Source organism: Dipodomys spectabilis, unplaced genomic scaffold (genome assembly GCF_019054845.1).
Source record: "Dipodomys spectabilis isolate Male_0828 unplaced genomic scaffold, ASM1905484v1 ptg000092l, whole genome shotgun sequence".
Classification (NCBI taxonomy): domain Eukaryota; kingdom Metazoa; phylum Chordata; class Mammalia; order Rodentia; family Heteromyidae; genus Dipodomys; species Dipodomys spectabilis.
The window spans coordinates 10290823-10311594 of record NW_024870769.1 but is presented as its reverse complement, the minus strand read 5'-3'; the positions used below and the strand labels follow the sequence as shown (position 1 = coordinate 10311594).

General features: G+C 44.7%; 1 protein-coding gene across 2 annotated transcripts in view; it reads left to right on the top strand.

Moving 5' to 3' along the window:
- Grb10 (growth factor receptor bound protein 10) overlaps window positions 1-20520 on the top strand; it is a 160660-nt gene extending 140140 nt beyond the window's left edge. For both annotated transcript variants that reach the window (XM_042684990.1, XM_042684989.1), the window contains 8 exons: window positions 739-849; window positions 2971-3069; window positions 9059-9136; window positions 10040-10156; window positions 11002-11068; window positions 11311-11398; window positions 16383-16476; window positions 17260-20520. In XM_042684990.1, the coding sequence (XP_042540924.1) occupies window positions 739-849; window positions 2971-3069; window positions 9059-9136; window positions 10040-10156; window positions 11002-11068; window positions 11311-11398; window positions 16383-16476; window positions 17260-17406 (801 nt within the window). In that variant the 3' untranslated portion in view covers window positions 17407-20520. The remainder of the gene's footprint in view (window positions 1-738; window positions 850-2970; window positions 3070-9058; window positions 9137-10039; window positions 10157-11001; window positions 11069-11310; window positions 11399-16382; window positions 16477-17259) is intronic.
- The last annotated feature ends 252 nt before the right edge of the window (window positions 20521-20772 follow it).

Sequence of the window (20772 nt, the reverse complement as noted above, 5' to 3'; positions counted from 1 at the left end):
CCTGGTAATGAGTTGTATCCAGGCAACCTTGGCTGAGTATTGATTGGCCTTTGAGGAGCTGCTACCTCTTCTGCTCGCCAAGAGGGAAGGGAAGCTGGTGAGGAACACAGTTAGGGTGCCTCTGGCCCACCCAGTGTGGCTCTGAAAGTCAGCAGCTGCTGCGTGTATGAGCTACAGAGAAAGGGTATCGTCTCCAGAGAGGGGTCTCTGTCCCACCATAGAGCAGGAAAGGATTGTGTCCATTGACTTACATGAGGAAGCCAGAAGCAGCTTGTGGTCTTGAGTAGGAAACAGAATTTGGCTGGTGGAGAGCTTAGGAGAAGGCCTGGTCCTGCTAGCAATGAGGGAAATGAAGGTAGCATTGGGCACACAGCCTGCTGAAGATCGACTGGCCCCTGAGCATTGTAAGGGCTCTTCACGTTGACCTTGGAACTACAGACTTTCTCAAATGTTCCTTGACTATTTGGTCACAGGGCTTTGATTTGGCAGGACAAATACATTCCAATAGGCTTGTGTCTGAGAATTTGAGAGGTGGGATTTTGGGGTGAGGAATCGGTGGATTTGTTTTTAATTTAGTGTTTATTTCACATGGTGGTCATGGTTTCTAAGATATCACTGAGGAACTCGGTATGTGCACCTGCACAGACTGCCTTCTGTTTACAAAGATGCGAGAATAATTGCTCTTTTCTGTGCCTGAGACATGCCCACTGCACATAACCTGGCCACTGTTTTTTGAAGGAGCCTAGACACCTGCAGCTGCTGGCTGACCTGGAGGACAGTAACATCTTCACTCTGATTTCCGGGAAGAAGCAGTACAGTGCCCCCACTGACCACGGGCTCTGCATCAAGGTACTCTGCCACCAGGTTGCTCACCGATCAGAATGAGAATGAAAGGAGTACAGTAGAAACATAGACTGAACAGAAATACAGATTCACATGTGACTTGCTCATTCCCAGTTAAATGTCAGTGTACGCTGCAGAAAATCTACGAAAAGCAGGCATATGATGGGAGGTGCCTGTCAGTGGCCTGTGGCTTTGGTACAAGTGTGCAAACATACAGATGGATGTATGTGCAAGTGGTTGATACGCAAATGTGTGCAACAAGCACACGTAGGCAAGTGGTTGTGCACATACATGTTTGTGCACACATACGTATGTGCCTCATGTGTGCACACACATGTGCAAGATGCATACACGTCTCCCTGATGGAGTTTTGGCAATTATTGATAATCATAGTGGTAGCTAGTAATTTAGTGAGCATTTACTATGCATGAGATGTTCTAACCACACTAAATCTGTTGTCAGACTTCATCTTGCCTGGATGCTTGTGGGTGAGGAAGTAAATTGGCCTTACTGCATATATCAGTTGTCAGTGAGGAGTTGTGCCCATTCCATGGGCTAACCTCTTAGCTAGAGCTCAAACTTATCCTGAGGGGAAGACAAAAATCAAGGAGCTCTCCTCAGACTGCAGGAAAGAGAAAGTCCTTTGCTCACTGAAAGCTCTTTTGGTTACAAACCCATTTAGTACCCTTTTCTCATGATTTTCACTGTAATAGTTTCCGTTACTTAAGGTCAACCAGAGTCTGAAAATAGTAGGTGAATAGTATCAGAAATACTATCAGAATAGTATCAGAAAATAAGCAATTTATTTGTTTTAAATTGCACATCATTCTGAATAGTATAATGAAATCACACTGTCCTAATCCATCCTGCCCAGGTCCTGAGATATCCCTCTGCCCAGTATATCCACTCTGTGTATGTTAGCCACCTGCTACTGACTCACTAGCCATCTCTGTTATCAGGCTGATATCACACTGCTTCCCTTAAGTAGGACAATGAAAACTTTAGACTTAATAAGGAAAGGAAAAGGATCCTATGCCAAGGTGGCTGAGAATCTGCTGGGAGAACAAATCTTATACCCATGCAGTTGTGAAAAATGGAAACCAATAGTCCTGCTGTCCCACCTCAGACTGAAAAAATGGAGCCCATAGTGCCTGATAAGCACATCACTGTGGAGCTGCGTACCAGCCATGGTTCAGGCAAACAGGACCTTGGGATATGTCCCATGCTGTTGAGGAGAGACTACTGAACCTAGAAATCTATTTCAAACGAGCCAGAAACCTAAGGAAGCCTCAGGAGAGACTGGAGATGGAGCCAGGTAGCCAGTTCCTCTCCCTTCTCACCAGCCCTCGCTGGCAGAGCTCTTTTTCTCCTGAAATGCCACCTGAACCCAAGCTGGCCTTTCACCCCTTCAGCTTCCTAAGGTAGAGAGCCAAGTCTGTGCTCTCCTCCCTCCCACCCCGACTGCTCTTTGAGTTGGGACAGGCAGTTGATGCAACAGTCTCCTCCCCATCACAAGGCACTCTCTCTACTTGATGAATCTGCCCACCTTCTGTAGCTAAAAGAGCTGTGATGAGCCTCCACCTGCCTTGGGCCATCTGCTTCCACACTGGCCCCACTTCCCAGGCATTGGTCTTACTCTCTGGACTCCCACTTATATAATCCTCCTTGGGGCCACTCGTACACCTTTAGCCACTCAAAGGTTACCCCTTGCCAGCAAGCTCCTGCCAGGGTCCTGCACCTAGCCACTACCTTGGATTCCCCAGAAGGTACCTTTGAAGATCGTTGCTTCTGTAACTCAGGGGACAGATCATCCCCACAGACTCTAGCATTCCCTCTGTGGCACTGGATTCCTCTTCTTCGCGGCTCCACATACCTGCTTGCCCCACACATGGCCTTATGGTGATTTGTTTTGCTGTCTGACTCTGAAATTCCACTAGGAGAGTTTATCCACTAGGGTTTATTCTTGAGCTAAGGCATAAGTAATTGCAACAGCTCATGGCTGGCCCATGATCAATCCTTAACAGAGGCTTATCACACAGGTGGGTGGACAAACTCAACACGACTTGGACAGAAGGTCAGTGGTTCCCACTCATTGTGTTGCACTGATTGATTTTTCTTTTACTCTAGCCAAACAAAGTGAGAAATGAAGCTAAAGAGCTGAGACTGCTCTGCGCCGAAGATGAGCAAGGCCGGATGTGCTGGATGACAGCATTCAGACTCCTGAAGGTATGTGGATGTGGAGAACTGGAACTAGACTTGGGTATATTCCAGACAGAAATGCTCATGGCATTTCCACTGTTCTTTTCAATGCCTTATCAAGCATAGTTACCAGTCCTTCTAAATAAGATTTCATGAGTTTCCAACGGAGAGCTAAATATTAAGGTGATAGCCAGGTTTTCTCACCTATGCACTATTGTAGGATGGAGATCCAGAAAAAGGGAAACCCTGAAGACACTAAGCAATATCCTTGGTGCTTCTGAGCACACCTTTCCTCCCTTCCTGCCCACCCCCCCCCCCCCAATCGTGAAACAGAATGCTTTTAAACACTGCCACATTTCTCCTAGACACCAAGGAGTAAGGAATTGCCTCTGGTGTAAACCACTACCTTATAGAAGATAGTAGAATTGTATTACTCTTTTTTTTATTACTACAATAAAATACCTGAGGCAAGCCAACTTTATCAGGAAGAGATGTTTATTTAGCTCACGGTTTTGGAGGTATGCAGGCATGGTGCTGGCATCAACTAAACCCCAGTGTGGATTCTCCTGGCTGTGTCACATCTTTGCAAATGGCAACGGCAGGAGCCTATGTAATCAGGAAGAAATCACACCCCACGGGATCCCAGAGAGCGAGGTGTCCCACAATCCCCTTCAGGGGCACACACTCAATGACCTAGTTTCCAAAAAGCCAAGGCCATGAGAACTGTAGCTAGCACTGTCCATAGGGTTTCCTGTCCATACATTCTAAAAGAATCTATTGCATAGAACCTGATGCTGACAGCCACAGTAATTGCCATAATGATGTCTTCCTATTCTTTACTATAATCACACTGTGCTCCTTTGCATATATGCTATATGTCCCACACACTAAGATGACTTATGTCTATAAAATCCTCTCCTGATGCAAGTTAGTTGACCAGGGTGAGCTTACTGAAATTCAGCCATCTCTGGAAGAGATACCTGCTAGGCCAAGTGTGGATTCAGAGGCCCAAGGATGACTTTTACAAACCCTCCCAGGCTTTAGTGAACCACAGAGGACTTTCTCTTGGGGGAAGTCAGCTGAGGAGATGGTGTGCAAAAGCCTTAGCTCCAAACATTTGAGGAGCCACAGGTCATCTGCTCCATGGAGAAGCCTCCTACAGTGATCTTCCCCAAAAAAAGAACCTGATTGCATTGTGTTTTTCCACTGATAACACATACAAAACAATGTAACCACATGTTCCTAATTCATCATAGAAATGCAAATGTTGGTGGTAGTACAAGATATTAGAGATGGTAGACTGCTCCTAGTTCAGTCTGTGATCCATGGGGAACTGAGTCATGAGAGCAGTCTGCAGCTGTCATGTAAGTCCAGTCTGTGTTCTGTTGTGCAGAACATTTTTGTCAGGCAATGGAAAGGGGATAAATCCCTGAAGGATATATTCATCTTTGCTGTGACCCATGTGTACCCATGTGTATAAGGACAGGGAAAAGGAAACTTACAAGGGTAGACTAGGTCTGCTGAGCAGACAGGGACAGAGACCAGAGAGAAATCATTCAATTTATACATATGTTTTATCTGCAAAGAATTTTTGGGTTGTTTTTTTTTTTTTTCAGTTCTGGGAATTGAACCTAGTCTGGTACATGCTAGGCAAGCTCTTTGCCACTCCTCAGCTAACTTTGTTGTTTGTATTTTTGTTTTGTTTTCAGCAATACAGGGGTTGGAACCCAGGGCCTCATGCTTACTAGACAGGCACTCTTCCTGCTGAGCCACACCTCCAGTCCTTTTTTGTCAGTGCAAATATGTGCCAATACTTGGTCTTGAGCTCAGGGCATTGCACTCTCATTAGGCTTTTTCACTCATGGCTGGTGCTTTGCCACTTGCGCCATCCGTCTACTTTCAGCTTTTGCTGGTTAACCAAAAATAAGAATTTTGAGTATCTGCACAGGTTGGCTTTAAATCATGATCCTCATATCTTAGCTTCCTGAGTAGCTAGAATTATAAGCATGAGCCACTAGTGCCTGGCTTACAGTGATTATTTTTGAGAATAAAGTCTCACTCCATACCTGCGTACACACCTGGACCACAATCTTGTTTGTCATTTCTCATCATAGGTGGGATAACAAGTATACACCACCACATCTAGCTTCTTCTGTTCAAGGATTTACTGCCTAGGCTGTCCCTGAACTGTAATCTTCCCATCCTCAGCCTCTTATCCTTAGCTTACCATCATAGCTTGGGATAACAGAAAGATAGGTAAACAGAAAGCATCTTAACTCCACCACACTCACCTATCAGTTGAGAAGGAGGGTCTCATGAACTTTTCTGCCAGGCCAGTGTCAAACCACAGTCCTCCTGATCTCAGTCTTCCAAGCAGCTCAGGTTACAGAGGTGAGGTACTGGTGCTGGCTAGTATCTGTTTCTGAGATAAGATCTCACTAACTTCACTAACTTTGCCCTAGCTGACCTCAAACTGCCTCTGAAGTAAGTAGGATTACAAGCATGTGTCACTGTATAACTTTTTTAAGGCAAAAAGAAGTAGGAAAGAAAAGTGAGAGTACACTCTATGAGTGTAATCTGGATTTACACAGTAAATCCAGAAAGCAGGTTCTTAACCTGGTGACCAGATTCCCCATCCACCCCCACCCCCCTCTCTCTTTGTTAGTCCTGGGGCTTGAACTCGGGGCCTGGGCACTGTCCCTCAGCTTATCACCTCAAGCCTAGCATTCTACTACTTGAGCCACAGCACCACTTCTGGTTTTCTGGTGGCCTCGGACTTTCTTCCCCAGGCTGGCTTTGAACCATGATCCTCAGACCTCAGCTTCCTGAGAGTAGCTAGGATTACAGGCCTTAGCCACCAGCACCCAGCATGTGGTTACCAGATTCTTAAACATGAAAAAGAGCAGGTTTCTCTCCTTGGTACCATAATTGTTGGCAGGAAAAGAATGAGCTCACACTGATGGTACTCACTGTCACTGACTTTCTTATTAATACTAGCAATGAGGTTGAATAATATGTTAATGTTAACATCATTATCATTTTTGAGCATTTGCTGTGGGCCAGATCATCTCTATTTACACAGTCTTATCTCCTCTTCCAGTAGCTTTGTAATATAGACGTCCTACATATCCCATTGCACCCCTGACCACACTAAGGCCCAAGATGTACCCACTGGGGTGAGGCAAAGTAGGATGGGAGCCCAGAACCTTTATCCTTAAGTGCTTTCCCCTTCCCTGACAGCCCAGGGAAGTCACAGGTCCACTTTTAAATATAGTGCCAGTGTCCCAGCTGTTTTGCAGGTCATACTTTGGTCTTGTGATTACTAGATTTTCAGGGGAATCTTGAAATGCCTTTGGGATAGGTGCTTCATATTCTCCAATAGTTTCTGGCCTTAGCATTTTATTTGTCTGATATAGCATAGCCACCTCAGTTTTGGTTTGGTTTTGTCTTCTTTGTTGCCAGTACAGGGATTTGAACCCAGGTCCTCACAGTCTGCTCACCTCTGGTACTCTACCACTTGGAGCAATACCTCCATTCTGTTATTTTTCTGATTCATTGGAGGTGGAGTCTCTCAGCTTCACTGCTCTGTCTTCAAATCCCCTCTGATCTCCGCTTCCTGAGTAGTTAGGATCAGGCGTGAGAGCCATCGTCACCCAGCATTCAGTTGCATTTTGATTAGTGTTTCACTAGCTTTTCCTTACCAGCTTTTCCTGTTGGTCCAAGTTCTTGTTTTTAAGGTGTATCACTTTTTTAGCTATAATTATCTTTATCTTATTCGTAGTACATTTAGTATCATTTCATTGTATCACTTTAGTGTGATTTTAGTATTTGAGCTTTGTTTTGAATATTTTTTCCTTTTCTTCTTTTTTTAAACAGCAGTAAGGATTGAACTACAGGCTTCATGCTTGCCTAGCAAGCATTAGGACCATACCCCTAGTCCTGTCTTGGAATCTGTATTTGCTGTTTTTTCCAATTTTTCCCATATTTCCCTTATATTCCATTTCATCTTGTTTGAATTCATCAGGTATTTTTATTTCTATTTGTCCTCTCAACTCACTCCTTATACATGTCCATTTATTGTTTTATAATAGTTAACCTAGGCATCACAACTTGCATCTTTCACTCATTAAGTTCTCATATATTTTAATTCTTTTTTATATTCAGTCTGCTATGAAGGCTCCATTTCCCCATTCCTATTTCAGCTGTTCTTGTTATAAGTATTAATTATATATGTAAACTCCTAAAGATATATTGTTTTTTGGGTTTTTTTGTTTGTTTGTTTTTTTGGGTCCGGTCATGGGGCCTGAACTCTGGGCCTGGGCGCTGTCCCTCAGATCTTCAGCCCAAGGCTAGCGCTCTACCACTTGAGCCACAGCGCCACTTCCGGCTTTTTTTCTTTTTGCTTATGTGGTGCTGAGGAATCGAACCCAGGGCCTCATGCATGCAAGGCAAGTGCTCCACCACTGAGCCACCTTCCTAGCCCCCTAAAGATATATTGTTTTATATGCTCAATTTTTATTTTTAATCCCCCATATGTTTACAGTTAAATTTTCCTGAATGTGACATTTTGGAGGGGAGGCATGCTGGTCCTGTGTCTTGAACTCAGAGCCTAGGACTATCCCTAAGCTTTTGTGCTCAAGGCTACTGCTCTAACACTTAAACCACAACTCTTCTTTTTTTGGTGGTTAATTGATGATAAGAAAGAGTCTCACAAACTTTCCTGTTTGGGCTGGATACAAACTGTGATTCTCAGATATCAGCCTCTTGAGTAGTTAAGATTACAGGCAGGAGCCACTAGTGCTGATCTTGCATTCTTCTTTATGGAATTTAGTACTCAGCCTAGCAGCGCTTTTAGTCTAGGCCTAAGCAAATTTCCCCAACTTCGGTTTTACTTCATTATTAAACCTTCTATCAGTCACTCTCTTCTGTAATGTTACCATTCTCTTGCCTTCTGGGTTGGTCATATTATTTATAAAAATGTCACCAGTCTGTCCTAGTGCTTCTGAGAAAAATGTCATGTTCTCTTTATCTCTGTTTTTAGCAATGTTTCCATGGTATGTCTAGGATCAGATTTATTTATCCTACTCCTTGAGTATATAGATAGATTTCATTTATTTATAGTTGATTGTGAATCCTTTTGATCATCTTGGAGTACTTTTCTTGGTCTCCCTGCTCTCTCACATACTCAGTGACACTTGTGTCACAATTCTGTCATGTTCTCTATATTCATATTTTAGAAATAAGTTCAACCTAGAGCTAGAATGGAGTTTCACATTCTGTGAAGGAAAGTTAAGAGGAAAATGTACCCCACTTGAAAACTTAGCTCTTTTTTCCTGTGTGTGTGTGTGTGTGTTTTTTAATATTCCAAGTTGATGGTTTGAGTTAGGAATTTGGGAGTGTTGGTCAGGACTCTGAGAGAGAGAGGAAGAGAGAGAGAGAGTGAGGGGAAAGAGAGAGACTTACTTTGCAGAGCCTTTAATTCTTTTTGCCAAGACAAATAAAGCACAACTGTTGAGCTGACTGAGCAGTAAGCCCGGTGGTTGGGGGAACCGTGGCTTTGGAACAGACTGTGTACATCTGAATCCTGACTTTCCTGTGACCTTGGATTACTAGCGTTATCTCTCTGTTTCGGTTCCATTATCTGTGAAATGGTGGTAGTTACAGCACATAGCTCATGAAATGGCGTGTGTTAAATGAAATAATGCAATCCACTTAGGACAGTACTTGGCCCCTGGCAGCACTCAATAAGGTTAATTGTTCTTGTGCTTAACATTATTCTATCTGTCACTGTCCCCTTCTTCCCCTCCCTATCCAGTCATCCCTCTCCTGAAGTGACAAGGGAGCGTGAGGCAGAACTGACAGTCGTATACTGTCTTGAATGCGGTCAGTTCTTGGGGGCCATCAGCAGGGAATTTTTCGCCGTTCTGCATTTAGCCCTGCTCTTTCCAGTCAGGGCTGTGGCTGTGAGGTGGGGCCTCACAGGGGCTCTGGCATTGACTCTGCCTTTCCCCTGCAGTATGGAATGCTCCTCTACCAGAATTACCGCATCCCTCAGCAGAGGAAAGCCTTGCTGTCTCCTTTCTCCACGCCTGTGGTAAGTAGAGCCGTGGCCTTCCTCGGTCAAGTGCCTCTTCAGCTGCTGCCTCGCCATATGTTGTGGACGTCTCATTTCACACGGGGAGGCCAAGAGGGACTTCAAACAGAGTGTGCACATTCCAGGGGAGCCAGCGAGTCTCAGGCGGTCCATTTCCCAGGACATTCCGTTTGTGCCTGCATAGCCCCATTCCTGCGTCTCCACACAGGATTATTTCGACAGATGGCTGTCTTTACATGGTCAAAAATGCGGACAGCGGCTTCCAGCTCTACAGAAGCTGCCTTTCTGGCCTTTGGCTTTTGTTTCTCCAAGCCATGGGTGTGGTTGCCCTGTTCACAGGGAAGCTATTCCCTGGTGGGAATTTAGAGGTGATCATCCTACCTCAGTGTGTGCTCCCCAAAGATCAAAACCTATTCTTAAAGATCAATCAGTACCTGTGCCTAGGAAATAGGAGGTGCCCCAGAAAAAGCCTGGTGTTTGCTACCTGAATGAATAAAATAAACTATATTAGTCTAATATAACATAGGGGGTCTGATTTGGGGGTTTAGTCAGCAAGTTAGGACAAGGCTCACCCATACTGTTTCCATTTGTGGGATGTGCTTTAGCAGAGGTTAGGAAGCCCATGAAGGACCACAGAGCCCAAATCCTATTGGCTCCAGGTGACCTCACCAGCAGCCTTTGAGGCCTATGAGAAGAGAGGAATGCTTTTTTTTTTTTTTTTTTTCAAAACCCACAGCCATTTTAAGGGTAGTGCCTCGCTGACCAATGAATTTTCAACCTGAAGCAGGGAAGGAGGGGGGCCCCTTTCCCTGCGTCTTCAGGATCATTTCCTGCCAGGATTCCTCTGTGTGCTGCCGTGGCTGATTTCCTGCATCTTAAAAACTTGTGGTCTTCTCTTTACAGCGCAGTGTGTCTGAGAACTCTCTCGTGGCAATGGATTTTTCTGGGCAAACAGGAAGAGTGATAGATAATCCAGCTGAAGCCCAGAGTGCTGCCCTGGAAGAGGGCCATGCCTGGAGGGTAAGTCCCTAACCCTCCTTCCTCCAAGAGAAGCTGGCTCCCTCATGGCTGGCTCCCCCTACACTGATCTTCTCTCAGAAGAGTGGCTCTGTGAGTATGGAGGGGTGCAGGAGGAACTATGGGATACAACTGGCCCTTGTGGGCCCTCCATGCTTCCAGTCCCAGCTTGCCTCCCTGTTGGGTGATTGCTGGGGAAGGGACAAGAGGGGAATAGAACCCTCTATCCTCTTTGGTTCATGGTAAAAACTGTTCCTGGTGATGAATCGTCAGTGGCTGACCATGAAGGATAGACACAAGAGTCAGCCTTGAATGAGGCCAGCAGGCATTCACATTGGGGCCCTAACCCCCAGGTATAGATTTCCTTTTATTTCCGAGGCTCCAATGCCTGAATCTCTAGGAGGGAAGAGAATGTCACCCATCTTGAAAGTTTTCTCTGAGTCACAAAGGCCATGCGTAAATCAGGAGTCCAGCTTAGAAAGCCTTCCTAGAACTAAGGCTGACCTCAGTGCGAAGAACACAAGAAAGCACCCAGGCCAGGCACCTACATTGTGAAAAGACCTGAGTTTAATGCAGAGCTTTTCTGCTAAGATTTTATTTTTTGGGAATCTCATTTTATGCCTTCTGGGGGAAAAAACATAACTGCCAATTCTTGGGAGCGGGGTGATCTGGAAATAAACCCAGGATGGTTTTGATTTTGTTTATAAGCACTGTGGCCCATAAGCTTCTCAGTGGTCTGATGGGGGTGTTGACTGGATTAAGGATCATCAGACCCTATCTGGCCACCTTGTCCCGAGGGTGGCTGATGGTCTGCCGTCTTGATGCTAACATGGGCATTTCTCCTACAGAAGCGAAGCATGAGGATGAATATGCTGGGAAGCCAAAGCCCCCTGCACCCTACCTCCATTAATGCAGGTAACATGCCAGGCCGCCCTTTCCTGTCCCACAGCCCCAGCCCTCTACCATCCCCAGTGGTTCCCACACAGGAGTGCACCACAGGGCCAAAGGTATAGCGGGGCACTATGTGATGGTGTTATGTATGCTATCTTCTCTCCTCACCTCTCCTCCCTGAGCTTCAGATCACAGGGTACTGTGAGTCACCAGTACGGGAAAGGACCGTGCACAGGTCCTATGCCCTCCCTCTCCTCTTCCCACAGTGATTCACAGGACCCAGCACTGGTTTCATGGCCGCATCTCCAGGGAGGAGTCTCACAGGATCATCAAGCAGCAAGGCCTTGTGGATGGGTAAGGAGCCTCAGTTGTCAAGAACTTCTGTCTGTTGCAGTTTCGCTGTGCTAGCTGTGCATTCTGCTCTGTTTCTCAGGTAGCCTAGATGGGCAGGCAGTGGATGTTCATTTGTTTGTTTGTTTGTGCTGGAATTTGAACACATGACTACTTCATAGTTTTTAGGTAGAGTGGTCTTCCACATGAGCCATGTCCCCAATTGCATCCATATTTTAACAAGAACATCTAAGTGAGGAGGTACAGAATTGTGTGTAGATTGCCCAGTTATTAAGGGACAAAAGATTCTAACCCGTATCTTCCCAGGTTGAATATAGGACTACCTTCTTCCTCTTAGAAGTTTCACACAAGTCAAGTAAAAAGTTATTTTATTTATTTTCCGTCTTTTTTTTTTTTTGATGTAGGTCCTGGTACTTGAACTCAGGGCCAGAAGACTGTCCCTGAGCTTTTTTGCTCAAGACTAGCACTCTACCACTTGAGTCACAGCTCTACTGCCAGCTTTTTTGGTACTTAATTAAAGATAAGAGTCTCACAGATTTTTTTGCTCAGCCTGGCTTCAAACCATGATCCTCAGATCTCAGCCTCCTAAGTAGCTAGGATAATAGGCATGAGCCACTAGCGCCTGGCTAAACAAAGTTCTTTTACCTGTATGTCTTTTATTTATGCACTTTAACAGCTTTCTGATGAGAACCAACAGCCTCACACTGTAGTAGCTTAGAGCCACAAAGAGGCATTGCTTCTCAGTTGTAATTGGTTGAGTGACCCTTCTCCAGCACAGCCAGGCTGGACAGTAGTTGGCTTCATCATGTGTGCTATGGACACTGGTGGCATTCAGCTAACTTGGCTGGGTAATTAGGTGCGTGTTTGCAGAAGGTAACTGTCAGAGGTCCCCCAGGACCAGCTGGAGAGGCTGGTTCCCAGTGCATAGTCTCTTTGCATTACATTTGATCCTATCCAGGCAAGCCCTCCGCCACTTGAGCTGTGCCCAGTCCTGTGTTTGTTATTAACCAGCAATCTGATCTTACATCTTTGTGTGGTGTTCTGTTTTCAGTTGAACTTCTTTGTGGTCATTTTGCCCCACATTGGCTACTGGAATCACCTTCTCATGGTGATTTCAGGTGTAAACAAATGTACTAGGTCCAAATGACACAGTCCTCTTAACCTTGCCCCTTTTTCTAGCCGAATATTGTCCCCACAGGCCACAATTGTTAGGTCTTTTCAGTGGACATGGCTTTGTATGTGTCAGGCATGACACACCCCTAGCTCTGAGCATTTAAAAACCAAGCAAAAAATTATGTGAGTTCACATTGATAAAAGCCAGTTCAAATTTGAGCATACAGGTTTTAATTGATTTTGCTTTTCCATCTTTTACTCTAAAGATATTGGTCTGTTGGTTATCAGTGGAAATCACTTAATTACACACACACACACACACACACACACACACACACTCTGATTCTTTGAACAGACTCCTGAATTAGGATTTCTAGGATTTCATTTCTTTATAATGAATCCTAGAAGGGTCTTGGCATATTATACTAAACTTCCATGCTAAAGTCATGGAACGTAATTCTTCCCTGTGTTTCTGCCACCCAACTGTGAGGTAGTCAGCTTTGTTCCTGTTGATGTTTGGTATTTATAAGTGGATTGATACAATGTTTGATAACTTTGAAAAGTGAAAATCCGGACATGTCCATGTGTAAAGTCAAAACTATAAAGCAGTAGGTCACCGTTTTTATTATTGTGTTCATTCTCCTAGTATTTCTGTTTCTCTTTCTAAACAAAGGTGGTATCCGGGAGGAGACTCCCCAGCAGCTCATGTTCATCTTCCATGGGTCTCTTCCACTCCCAGGCCCTCTTGTATGTCGGTGGGACATCATTGTTTCCAGACAGCTCACCCTCTGATTAGGACACCAGTGCTTCATTGTTTCATAATTTCACTGGTATCCTTACAAGTGGGTATGCCAAGTGGAAAGCAGAAGGCTTATGGGATACTAGGAAATAATTCTCAGTTGCCTCTGTGGGGTTCCGACCATGTGTCCATCTCTCCAGAAGTGCCTGTGAGAAGCCATTTCCCAGGGCTGTGCAAGTGGCTAGTTGGGTGGTAATTTGCCCTTGTCTCTCATGAAGCAGGCTGAGGCTCTTCCCATGAGCATAAGGACTATTGGAGTTTCTTTTTCTTTCTGTACTTCTGAACTTTCTAGTTTTTTCAAGTTGCAAATACTTTCGTATCTTTCTATTTCTGAATCATAAAGGACTTTGTTCATCATCTGTTACTTGTGTTGTTTCCCTCCCCTCTGCTGTCCCTCCTTCCTTTCTTCCACTCTCTTTTCATTCTTCCTTTTTTTTCTCATTTCTTCCCACTGTATTCCCCTTCTTCCTGCATTCCTTCTTCCCTGCATCTCTCCTTTCCCTTTGTTCCAACCTTTCTTCCTTGTTTGTGCTTTTGTTTTGGTATTTTGATTGCAGATGCCTTTGAGTTGGGTCTCATTTTATTATGTTTCCTATGTAATTATAAAATTATTCCAGAACTATCTTCTTGAGATGTCACCAGTGTCATGGAGCACTCTCTTTTAGATTGACTCTTCATTGGAACAGTGCCTTTCCTGATGATAGAAAAGGATATTTCTCTTCTAATGTCACTAGCCTGACTAAGAAAAATTTCAACATTTAAAATTTCTCTTTCTGAGACATTTTTGAGCTCAGAAGTGTTTACTTTCCTGCACTCCTGTGCAGGTCTGAACCCCGATAGAAGTGTGCCTTAAAATGTTCCAGGGACATCACTGCTAGCTCCTGTCTGGAATTCATTAAGGAGACTTGAGTGGGCCCCTTGCCGGATGACATCATACTGCCAGAGAAGCACAGGCCCCACAGGAGGCTTAGAGAGGTGCTTTGGTCCCACCTCAGGAGTGCCCCAGGATCCAGCTGTCTGAGGTTTGGGGAGGAGGGTGTGAGGAACAAGTGTGTCCAGAAAGGGCTTCCCTAGTGATTCTGAGGTAAGGCCCATCCTGCCTACAGGTCAGGAGCCTATATGCTGCAGGTTAGCAAGTTCAGCCAAGTGAACAGCCCCAGTGCCCCCTCCTTTCTCCTCCAACCAGGTCTGTCTTTCAGCTTATTCTTCAGTGCTAGCCAATCAGCGGACTTTTGTCCCCTTCTCCTATGGAGTCTTGGTTGTCATTGAGGCTGCCATTTCCAGTTCAGACTTGAGCCTACAGGAGGCTAGGAAAGCACAAATATGCAGATGCAAGGCCCAGTACCAGCTTTGTCCCCACAGTGCTGGGCTTCTGATGGCTGGAAAGGAAATGCATCTGCAAAGCAAGGTGAATCAGTAACCCATTTCTAATCCCTACTAATCTCTGAGAGATCACTGAAGGCAAATCAAGTTCAAAAGTCAAAACAAAACAACTTTAAAAGAGAAAGTAGAAATAATAAATGTCAAGAGACAGTATTTTCTGTCCATAGTTCTTAACACTGTCCCCTCTAGCCCAACCAAGCCCAACCATCCAATTCTGTTATGGTTGGCATTTCCCAAAGTATATTTAAATGGAATAGTAACAAAATGCTAGGCAACAGAGTTTATGTTGTTGGAAAACTTTATGGTAGAGCCCTTCAAAGATTAGAATGGAGAGTTAACTGCTTTCCATATTAACATGACAGTCTAGAAACTGGTGATGTAGCTGATGGTGGCATTTGGGTTTCTGATTTCTTTGAGATATGCTTAAGAGACTTTGTCTCTTCTGTTCTGGAATCTGTCTTACCAGCCATAATTCCATACTGCTTGTGCTGTTCTGTATCTCAGTTTTTGTAATTGCTTCGAAGTTATAGAAGAGTTGCACCAATGCCAGGAAGAATTCCTACATGTACTTCATCGAAGATATCACAGCATATTTGCTCTGTTATCTCTCCTCTATGATTTGTCAAATCATTTGAAAAGATGTTATACCATGGTGCCGCTTTATTTCTAATAATTACAATGTAAAGTTTCCACAAACCAGGTCTTCTTTGACATAACCACAGTAGTGTTATAAAAACCAGAAAGTGAGCATCAGTGGTGTGGTCATAGCTCCTCCATACACTCACACCTAGATTTTTACCAGAGCCCTTAGCCCCACTCTTTATAGTGAAAGATGCAATCTCCTATCCCAGAATGATCATAATGTAGGTGCTTGCATTGAGAGAACCCAGTACTTACAGAGTGTGTTTGGGCTTGTGCTGGGCTGTATTCTCAGGCTGAGTGGCTCATGCATTGAGGACAGGGATGTGTATGGAGGCATCTTTGGCTCATCCTGTAGAAAAGCACGTGAGTGCTATTTTGACCCGTTCCCCATAGTAGAAATTTGAACACATATTAAAGACAGTGTCAACTTGATTTGTATACTGTCATACTCTTCTTTTTCTTTAAGAAAAAAAGAGAGAAAGAAATGATTGTCTGCTGGTTTTAGTATCCATGGAAAATCTTCATCAACGGTTGCTGTGGCGATTGCCAAATGGCTGTCTTCTGATCCGGTACTCTGTGGTTTATGTCAGCAGCATTCTCCTCTATGGAGAATTTATATGCTCCTTTATGTCTGGTATCTGTGCAAATTCCTGTATCTTATGAGCCATTGCTTCTACCATTTGTCTTGACACTTCAGTGGAGCCATTCTACCTGCTGGGCTGTTTCAACATGTCCATTATGCTCTCCGCACTGTCTGACTTTCTGGCACAAAAGTTCCAGCTTCATCTTCTAGTTTCTTTTCCCTGCCTCAGCCCTGGACCCAGTGGTCCAGCCATGACACCAAGGTTCCCTTCGGTGGAGAATGACATCTCAGAATTTCAGCTGGTGTCCTGTGCTCTTGCCACAACGTGCTATTGGGTGCCACGTCCCGTGGCTTCGTATCTGTCTCATGCTGCAGGTCTAGGAGGTGTGCATGTATGCACATGTGCATAATGACTTTTGGATTTTTTTAAAAGTCATAACAATCAGTTGCTGGTTTTCCCTCCCCAGGCTTTTTCTCCTCCGTGACAGCCAGAGTAATCCAAAGGCATTTGTCCTCACACTGTGTCATCACCAGAAAATTAAAAATTTCCAGATCCTACCTGTAAGTACTGATACTTTCACACCAATCCCCACTGGGGGGGGCTTTCTGATCTCATCCCTAATGTGACCTTCAAGTTGTAAAGTAACAAGACTTCAGCCGGTCAGGTAGCAGACAGTTTCCCATTCACAGGTAAGAGTCTCTGCAAGGGTTTATTCTTTGAACTTGGACAGAGTTTCCCTAGCAATGAAGCTGCTGGAGGCAGCCTGATGTCGAGGCTTCCCCTTCACCTCTGACCTCTCCCTTGCCATGTCGACAGGGCAGGAAGACTTTCCCAGTAACTTACACTCACTGAGTTGAAATACACGTTAGGAATATATTTCTTCTCTGGATATCTTGCACAGTTCCTCTGCTTTAATAAAAAAACAGCCACCAAAAAAAATCCCAGAATCTGGGAAAGTTGCCTATCCACATGATTTTATTAACCCACCCGTGACCCCAGTTGAACACCAGGGTTTCAGGGTAAGTTACCCATGTTGTAGCAAGGATGCAAGCCTTGTGTGTCTTGTGTCATTGGCTGTTAAACTTCCTTCCTGAGCCAGGTGAATGAGGAGCCACTTAACAGCCTTTCCCTAAGGCTACTCCAGAGCACAGAGGAGCCAGCTGTCCCTTTCCCCTGGAGAAAGAAAAATACATATGTACGATAGATAGATAGAGAGATAGATAGATAGATATCTCTCAGGAACTGAACCATGAACAAACAGACCAAACTGCTGTTGGCCAGAGACCCCAGGTTACTTTCTGTGATGTCTTCTAACTCAGGAAGTGTTCCTTGTGTCTCCCCAGTGTGAGGATGATGGGCAGACCTTCTTCACCCTGGATGACGGCAACACCAAGTTCTCTGATCTGATCCAGCTGGTTGATTTTTACCAGCTCAACAAGGGGGTGCTGCCATGCAAGCTGAAGCACCACTGCATCCGCGTGGCCTTATGACCTCCCAAACGTCCTCTCAACAGAGAAAGGAGAGAGAGAACACTGGAATGAAGAGGAAGAGGTCTGCGTGAGAATTGAAAATACACATCTAGTTCACACCCTAAGATTCAGAATGATGTGGGTTTGTTCAATACCAGCCCACTAAGATTGATTTGTTTGTTGGACTTTGAGATGCTTTGCTGTTGCGGACGCAACAGCATCGCCTCCCTCTGTGCCAGCCAAACGGGGGGAGGGACGAGAGATCCAGCGCAAGTGTGAGAATCAACTGGAATGACCATCTTGGCTGGGCCACTTAGAAATGAGAACCGGATAGAAGTGATTGGAAATGAACTCTTGCCCTGGGATAATCTTGACAATTAAAACCGATATGTTTACTTTTTTTGTATTGATCACTTTTTGCACTCCTTCTTCGTTGTCAATATTGTATTCAGCCTGTGGTAGGAGGGGATGTGGCTTTTTCGAGTCCAATGATAGAAAACAAACAAAAACAAAAAGGTGTTTTGAATTGGCAGGCTTCAGACTGAAAATGAGTCCCCACAAAGGGTTCCACAGGATAGCTAGCACCTGCTGAGATTGCCACAGTGTGGATTTGGCTCCCAAATTACAGACCACCCCCAACCCTTCCCAGTATACTTGAAAAGCTTTTTCTTCTTTTTTTTTTTTTTTTTTTTCAAAAATAAACAATACAAAAACAGGTGTCAACGGTCGTTGGCATCACCTTTTGTGGACTCAGTCAGACTCCCACTGTCTGTCAGTCATTGCTCTAGTGCAAGTGTCTGGTCCCTTTGTTATTTCCTTGTCTAGTGAGGGAGACTTTATTACTTAGAAAAGCCTACTTCCCCCCACCCTCCCCCCAACCAAAAAAAACAAACACACACAACATGGCTGAATGACCTCACCGCTAAACTGGCCCATGCCAGCCTTCTTGAGACACTGGTACTCACTGTCGGCTGACGGTGAATCCCAGCTAGTCTGCCCGGGGCATCCTCAGCCTCGTGTTATCTAACCACACGCTGGTCTAGAATGACCACTGCCTTAGCCTCCGCAGTGGCCTGAGTCATTTCCTGACTGATCTCCCTCTGGGGATTAGAGGATCTTCAAAGAAAATGGCTCCTGCGTGGCTTTGTGTCTCCATGGTTTCCATGGTGATAAAGACTGGGAACACTGCAGGCATGGGCTGGTGACCTTTAAAGGTCTTTGCCTCATGACCTCCGTGCCCTGCTGGAAACCCCCCTAAGCCAGCAGATGCAGGTGTCCAGCGGCACTTCTCTGCTGAGGGGTAGCCGCCTGTGCTGTGGGCACCAATTTCGAATAACGTGATACTTGCCTCCCATCTTGGGAGATGAATCAGATAGTGGCTTGAGCTATCACTGGGTCCCCCTTGAGCCCCACAATGGACCCTTTGCCATGTCCCCTTCATTGAATTGTCAGGTGTGAGGTGACCATTTCCTTCCACTTGAGCCCAGCAACACAGGCAGTACTTGCTTATCAAGCATACAGGCAGCTGTGGTGAGCAGAAAGCTTTCCATTTCCAACAACCTCCCCGGCTGTCCCCTGTACCTGTGCTTACCGCTGGATTCCTTGAATCCAGCCCCCCCCACTCCCAAGTGCTCCTCCCTAAGGAACTGCATTTCTGGGTCCCGTCTTGGGCCCACGGAGTGGAGGACAGCCGTGTGACAAGCGTCACTAAGGCAGATTTGCTGCTAGTCAGTCTGCAGCATCGAAACCCTGTGTTTCAGTTTAAAAGCCACACTCCGGTTTCTACGAAATGCCTCCTTACAACAAATGAAGAATTTTCTTTTGGTTTTTGTTTTTTGAGTAAAACATATTCTCAACCATATGAACTTTTTTTTTTCTTCCTCTTGCAATCAGTTAACCGTTCAAATGATTGACAGTGAGGTCATCCTCAAGTTCATGCCTAGCTGCATGTTCCCGCTGATCTTCATGTCCAACATTGTCCCTTTTCCTCTTGGCTGGTCTGAAGTTAAAAAAAAAAAAAAAAATCTTTAAAATTAAAAAAAAAAAAAAAAAGAAAAAAAGAGGAAAAAAAAAAAAAAACAAGCAATTTTAAGATTTCTTTTTCTTTTTTTTTCTCCTGTTTACGTAGACCAGTCCACCAGTGTATCATCCCTCTTATGGCTCTTCGTAGAACAGTTAGGATGCGCAGTATTTCATATTTATACGTATGCGTTTTATTTAAGCAGAGAATAAAGGCTTGATTGATTTCACGATTTTGTATGTAGCTGGTTTGACGTAGTCTTTTTGTACTTTCTCAGCCGAAGTGAGTTATTAGAGGCTCTGCCCCATCTGGGCGGGACACTCGCTCTGTTGCAACCAGCCTGGCTGCAAGGCCCTGGCTTGCCCGCCTTTGCGAATTCCATCTGAGATAGCAATGTCCCTGGGCTGGTGGGCGTCTAGCCCCCTTCCCCAGGCACTGAAGGACAATTTGACTTTTATTTTTGTATTTAATTGACATGAATGTAAAGGGGACAGCTCAGGGTTGTTTTGGAGCCTTTGTAATGTCTGCCTGTGATTTTTCTTTTCTAAATGAAACTCCATGTAGCAACCTGGACTAAATTGAGAAGGAAAAAACACACACACACACAAGAGAAAAACATACACACACACACACAAAAAAATCTACAAAAAAATGCCAAATGCTTTTTTTTTTCTTTGAGTATTTAGAGTTTTAATAGGTAAGCTCTGTTACATTAGATGTTAGAGTTCAAGAATGTGTTTTTGTTTGCTAAAACCTTGAAGAAACATGTGCCTCAGCTTAGATGTTTTGTCTGCTCCTTTCTGCACTTAAATACCTGACAACAATTTGAGTGACCGCTGCACCTCTGGGGGCGGGACTAGCTTTTTGTAGATTTGTGACGTCACAGTGCAAGCTGCAGTGACCATAATATGGCCTGACCTGTAAGCATTTTCAGGGAATGCAGGAGGTGTTGATTATGAGACAAAACCTTTACCATGTGCTTTGCTTTCATTCTGTATATAGCTCTTTGGCTCGTGAACCTAATTGTAAACTTTCAGGTATTTTTGTACAAATAAGGGACTGATGTTCTGTTTCTTGTAACTAGAAATAAACATTAATACAGTGTTCTTCATTTACTACTGTTTGTAATGTCTCAGTCTGTATTTAAAAGCCCTCTGGGTGATGATTCACGGTGGGGGAGGGGAACACCTTTGAAAAAGGACTTACCACATTTCAAACACATTCTTCCCATTAGGAAGGAGTTGGCATGAACAGTTAGTGGCTGTGTGAGAACGTGTGTCTTGAGTAAGCTTGAGTGAATGTGAGTGAAAGGCAGACTCAGCTCAGTCGGGGGCCTGGTCAACCCGCTGCTTCCCTTTGCTCCATCC